At 46.0% G+C, this 6,327-nt stretch overlaps 1 protein-coding gene across 4 annotated transcripts in view; it reads left to right on the forward strand.

Moving 5' to 3' along the window:
• Nucleotides 1-3,558, forward strand: part of Aplp2 (amyloid beta precursor like protein 2) — a 64,290-nt gene extending 60,732 nt beyond the window's left edge. For all 4 annotated transcript variants that reach the window (XM_050160044.1, XM_050160042.1, XM_050160043.1 and 1 more), the window contains 3 exons: nt 262-336; nt 668-823; nt 2,136-3,558. In XM_050160044.1, the coding sequence (XP_050016001.1) occupies nt 262-336; nt 668-823; nt 2,136-2,237 (333 nt within the window). In that variant the 3' untranslated portion in view covers nt 2,238-3,558. The remainder of the gene's footprint in view (nt 1-261; nt 337-667; nt 824-2,135) is intronic.
• The last annotated feature ends 2,769 nt before the right edge of the window (nt 3,559-6,327 follow it).

Here is a 6,327-nt window from a genome sequence, read left to right on the forward strand (position 1 = left end):
CTGCCCACACACACTTACCCCCTCCTCTGCCCACACACACTTACCCCCTCCTGTGCCCACACACACTTACCTCCTCCTCTGCCCACACTTACCTCCTCCTGTGCCCACACTTACCTCCTTTTGGAGGGTTGGTGAGTACATTTGGATCAGTGTGACCAAAGAAACAGCTTCCCAACACCATATGCAATAGAAAATGAATGACATTTATGTTCATTTCTCTCCTATTCTCTGAGGAGATGCTAATAATTGTGACTATTTCAGGTCATTGATGAGACTCTGGATGTTAAAGAAATGATCTTCAATGCTGAGAGAGTTGGAGGCCTAGAAGAAGAGCCGGTATGTGTTTACTCTAGAATGGAAGGGCTGTGTTCATTCTTTTTTCTTTTTGTCATCTTAGTTCAGTAGAGATAAAAGACACCTGGTATTAAGTTAATAAGGGACTTGGGTCCCGATTTCCCTCTTTTCTGAGTAAGAATCAAAGAAATGAAAATTCCCTTGGAGGTTAGCAAAGTGGGCATCCTCCCTGATCTGGTCAATGTCATCAACAGAGTGGGATTGTTGGGTGGCCCTGAGTTTTTCAGACAGGCTGAGAGGCTCGTGGTCCTCCTTGGGTTCCTGAGTCAGGTTGTCCCTGGGACATTGTTTCTTATATGCTTTGTTGTTTTAGGAATCTGTGGGACCTTTGAGGGAGGACTTCAGTTTGAGCAGCAGTGCCCTTATTGGCTTGCTGGTTATTGCCGTGGCCATTGCTACCGTCATCGTCATCAGCCTGGTGATGCTGAGGAAGAGGCAGTACGGCACTATCAGCCATGGGATTGTGGAGGTGAGGCCTTCAGCCTAAACTGATGAGGATCCGCACCATCAGTGGGGGCGGGGGGAGTGGCTAGGACTGGATCTCTATGCAATTCGAAGATCTGGACTTACTTTTGCTGGGCATGCTGCCATCATCGATTGTATTGCTCATTAGATTATTAGGTTACATTTGGAGATCAGCCATCGCTGAGTTGTGAGTGTCACCAACTTTCAACATCCATTTGGGTTTTAATCAGTTAAATGGTTCAATATCAGAAGTTCATAACATTTTATGCTTCAGAAAATAGAATAACACTCTATCCTTGATGTGTTTCTTTCTCTCGTGCACACGCATGCATGCATACTTGTTTCTGTTGGTGGGATCAAACAAGAAACCTTGCGTGTGCTAGGCACATGCTCTTTTATACTCTGACGTGTGCCTCTTTTGTACTGCTTGGGGATGGGAACAAAAAGACTAATGCAGGCTGTTACTGTCCTATCTCTGCTGGTGCATACTTGGAGTAGTTTGCTGCTCACTCCTTTCGTGGATGGTGGAAACTGTTTCTTGCTCTCCAGTTACATAACGCACTAAGGAGTACGATGCACTGTTGAAGAATACTGTAGACGCGCACGCCTGGCTTCAGCTGTAGCATTCCAAAATTGGAAATGACTACAGACCATCTGGCCCCTTTCCTTATTTCATATCTGAACATGACAGGACTTGCTTCCACTATCCCAAAAACGAAGTGTTGGTCACTTGTCACTGTGGCTTCTAAGAAGCTGGTTCTTTAAACTAGTTCAGCAACTGGGTCACAGCGCACCCGGTTGCACTGAAGTTTCTCAGCAGCCTGAAAGGGAACACTGCCTTTTTACTTTTAAAAGCAAATCATAAAACCAGCACAACAACAAAAAAGTCAGAACCTAAAGAACTGACCTATGTAATGGGGATAGCCTCTGTAATGGGCTGTCATTTAAAATTACTCTTTTTCGGGGGGCGGGGGGTGTACATGATTTGCATATAGAAATCCAAGGACATTTAGAAGTCATTTTCCCTCCGTGTGGATCCCAAGGACCAAACTGAAATTATCCAATTTGTCAGTGATCTGTTCTCTCACTTGGACCAGGCTTTCAGAGCTTCACTTTAGAGAGAAGCACTACCTCTCACCTCTTCCTTGCCCCCTTCCCCTGTGTCCTTGATACCAGTTCTTGTTTGCTCTGTCCAGTAAAAGAGGGTGCTGGGCTGCTTTTGAGTCCCATGGGATTGGGCAACAAATAGCCTGACGCCCTGAGGCTCTGCAGGCCCTCCAGTATACCACAGTGACCTGCAGCCTTTGTTCCTACAGGTTGACCCGATGCTCACCCCAGAAGAGCGTCACCTGAACAAGATGCAGAACCATGGTTATGAGAATCCAACCTACAAGTACCTGGAGCAGATGCAGATCTAAGGACAGGATCTGTGTGACACCTTGGCTGGAGGCTGGTACAGGTGGGCCAGAAGAGGTTCAGCATTTGTGCCTGACTGCTGACCACCAGTGGTGCCAGAAGGCCCCATCGTACATCCTGCTCTCCTGGATTGTTAAGACTATAAAGTACTACTGTAGGATTGCAATTTCCATTCTTTTAAATGGGTAAAAAAAATGTTAATATAACAATATATGATATATAAACCTTAAGTGAAATGAAAAAATGATCTATTACAGATATCTGATGGATGTAGTTTTCTTTTTTAAATTAGAAATACCACTTCTATTGTATTGTCACACATGCTCTATATAAATGGGAAATGTTGATTTTTCGATGCTAGACTATATACACAGATTGTTCACCTTACGTCAGTCAGTTCTTTAGGCTCATTTGCTGTGCTGGTTCTATAATTTGTTTTTAATGTAAAAAGCAGTATTCCCTTTTTCAGGTTACTGAGAAACTTCAGTGGAACAGAAGTGCATTGTGATACAGTTACTGAGCTATTTTAAAGGTATAGTTTCTTTGGAAGCCTATGTTTCCCGTGCTGGTGTCTGGGTGCTTCTGGACCAGCTGTCACCAAGCAGGGCTAAGGCACCTTGAGCTAGCCCAGTGCATACAGAGATCCACTGTGCTTTCCTTCAAATCCAGTTCTTCCGCAGCAACTAGCCTGTAGTTACTATGTGCTGGCCTTCCAGTCCTGGTTACTGTAGCTTTCTTTGGCTGTCCTCTTTCCTTTACCAAGTGTGTCCTGACGTGCAGCACCTCCTCTGTGGACAGCTCCCTCCAGTGCACTGACCCCCGCCCACCTTTGTGCCCCCCCCCCCCAGTCTCCCAGCCCTTTGCTGTTCACTCAGAGAATACCATAATAAATACATGGCTGAGGACCCAGGAGAGCTCACAGGAGGCTTCTCTATATGAAAAGAGAGTGTTCTGGGTCGTCCGTGAAACTGGATCTGTAGACACTGTGGAAGTCTTTGACAACTTTTTTTGTTTTACATGAATTATAATGCTTGTGTATCTGAAGTTGATGCTCATCACCTGGACTTTGTTGTTTTATTCTCAAGGTTCTGGTAACCTGTTGTGGGTTTCCTTTTGCTTTGGTTTGTTTGGGGGTTTTGTTTCATTGTTGTTGTGTTTTGTATTTTTCTGTGATTTTTCTCCTCCCCTTCTTCCCTCCCCCTTGGCCCTAGCCATGCCTCTTCCCACTCACTATGCACAGACTGAAACTTCACCTACAAACTTGTTAGTATGCTCTGTGAGAATGTACAGAACCCGACCACATCAATAAACACTTTAACTTCCCGCGTGCCTGTGTTTCTGACCATGGCATTGCTCTGCCACAATGGGGCTTTCTGGCCCTGCTTTGGAGATGAAGGGCATCTTCTGTGAAGAATTATAGCCTGCATCACAGAGGCCATATTAAGTCAAACCAAGAGCTTCATTTTCACTCAAAGAAGAAGAAAGTGGTTGGAGAGATGGCCGAGCAGTTAAGAGCACTAGCTGCTCTTGCAGAGGACCCAAGTTGGGTTCTCAGCACCTGTATGGCAGCTCACAACTATCTGTAAGTCTAGTTCCAGGGGATCTGACACCCTCTTGTGGCCTCCATGAGCTTCAGGCACACGGGGTATGTTACGTACAAGCAGGCAAATAAAATGTCCTTACCCCAGTCAGGAAAGCTGGGTGTTGTGGCTCTAATCTCAGCACTTGGTACTGTTGAGTTGGAGGCCAGCCTTGACCACATTGCAGGATCCTAACTGGGGAGCAAAGTCCGACTGTCAGTACTGACCAGAAAATGTTTATAGCTTTTGTTTCTGAGTTTAAGCAGTTTGCCACTAGGAGGCTCCCTCTGCTGATTGCTTACAGGGCTTTGTGCCCGAGCACTGTTAGCACCCAGTTTCTAATGCTCGTCAATACGTGGGATACATTGACTCCATGGAGTGGTCAATACATGTTATGATGCATGTGGTTATTAGGGTCATACTGCATATGTCTGCATGCAAGCACACATATGAGCAATCTTTCTCCGGACGCCGGGATAGGGAGCGGCCATTGTATGAGTTCTAAGCCAGGAAGCACCTTGGGTGAGTCTCTCAGCACTCCAGTTCTCTGTAACAGTCAACACCTTCTGGCTGCCTCTCCTATGATGTCCCCTTAGTTTGCTGCCCAGGGGAGTCACCAAGAGAGAGCTTTATGTTTGGAGCGAGTTTCTCTCAGAGTGCTCTAAAGAGGTATCACTGGACCCTCTGTGCAGTCTGGAAAGTGACTTTGCCATTCATGATCTCATTCCAAATACAGCAGATCAGCTTTGTTTACTTGGTGCCTATCAAGCAGTAGTGGCTCGGTCGCCTTCGCGAACCAACCCTGTCCAAATTCCATCCGGCTGATGGGCTCTCAGAGCTTCTCAACAGCACTCCGTTGACAATACAATAGTCCTGGGAGACATTCAGAGCTCATGAGATTGGCCCAGCTAGCGTGGAGATTGGATCAGAACACAAGAATTAGTGCAACCAGGCCCGAGTCTCTCTCACCCTGTACAGATTTGCTTTGCACTCGGCAGGGCATGCATGGACTCGTTTAATTGAATTCTCCTTAACCTGTAGAGGTGGCTGTATTATGGTGGCCATATAATGATTAAATTTCCTGAGGAAACACCCACAGAAATGTCAATCAGGAACTGCCCTTTGACCTCACCCTAGGAGGAAAGCTCCCTCATGGGCACAGAAAGAAACTTACTCATCTCTTGGTTTCTGCTTCGATGACTAAGCTGGGACTTCTGGAGAATGCGGCCCTACCCACCTTGCAGTGAGCCTCAGGTGCTGGCTGCTATGTAGGTGTGAAGGTTCTGACTGCAAATCAAGACCAGCAACTGAAGTTTCTGCCAGACCCAGGCATGTGGATGGTCTGTAGGGCTTCGTTTGCTGTGACAACGGATACTGGTTAGTCTGTAATGAGTCCCTGAAATTTCAGAGGGTCCAAGCGGGCACACTCATAGGAACATACTGTCAAACTCATACGAGAAGTCAGAGACACGGACAAAGCAGAAGGAAGGAAAGGGGACATTATGATTTTAGTTTACACGATTACAGGGTCACCTGCACCTAGTGGTAGAACCCAAGTCTGGTTACGAACAATGGGCTCTTTTCCAGGACCCAGGACAAAGAGTGAAGTGGTCTTTTTAACCAAGAGACCAGTGTCCCTTGCCTTTCTGCCTGTGAACTCGGGATGTCTTTTCTATCCTCTTCGTGCTCTTGATCAGACTCCATTGGTCACTTCTGCTGCCAAGCAGCCCAGAGATAAGACATAAAATATATTTTCTCTAAAACTTTCGAAATGGATTGGAAATGGCTTGAGAAATCTGTAGATTTCTGGGTCAAAAAATCCAGACCTAGATAATAATTTTTGTTTGCCTTAGTTTTTTGAGACAGGTTTCTCTGTAACAGCTCTGGCTATCCTGGAACTCACAGAGATCCACCAGCCTCTGCCTCTCAAGTGCTGGAATTAAAGGCGTGCGCCACCACCACCCACCTTCAGGATAACAATTTTGAAGTCAGGTGTTGGGTTGCAGTTTTGGACACCTGTAATGCCAGCACTTGGGAGGCTGAGTCACGAGAATCTCCAAATTCAAGGCTAGCCTGGTTTACATAGTGAGTTCAAGACCAGCTTGGACTACACAGGAGACTCAAAAAAGTGTGTGTGTGTGTGTGTGTGTACATATGTCGTGTGTGGATGTGTATACATGTGCAATAAAAGCCAGCATTTGATGTCTAATGTCTTCTTCAATTTCCCTCTCCACCTTTAAAAAAAAATGTGTGTGTTTATGTTGTATTTGTGTATATGTTTGTAGAGGCCTGAAGAGGACATCAGATACGGAGGAGCTGGAGTTGCAGGGTTTGCGAAGCTGCCCAGTGTGGATGCTGGAAACAGCTCCCGTCCCCTGGAAGAGCAGCAGCTGCTCTTGTAATTGCTGAGCTCTGGCTCCAGCCCAATCTGCATGGGGTTTTGTGTGTCTGTTTGTTTTTGAGACATGGTTTCTCACTGAATATTTGGCTAGATGGGTCAACAAGCCCTAAC

The sequence above is a fragment of the Alexandromys fortis genome, unplaced genomic scaffold (genome assembly GCF_014885135.2).
Source record: "Alexandromys fortis isolate MF-2015 unplaced genomic scaffold, M_Fortis_MF-2015_v1.1 scaffold_108, whole genome shotgun sequence".
Lineage (NCBI taxonomy): Eukaryota > Metazoa > Chordata > Mammalia > Rodentia > Cricetidae > Alexandromys > Alexandromys fortis.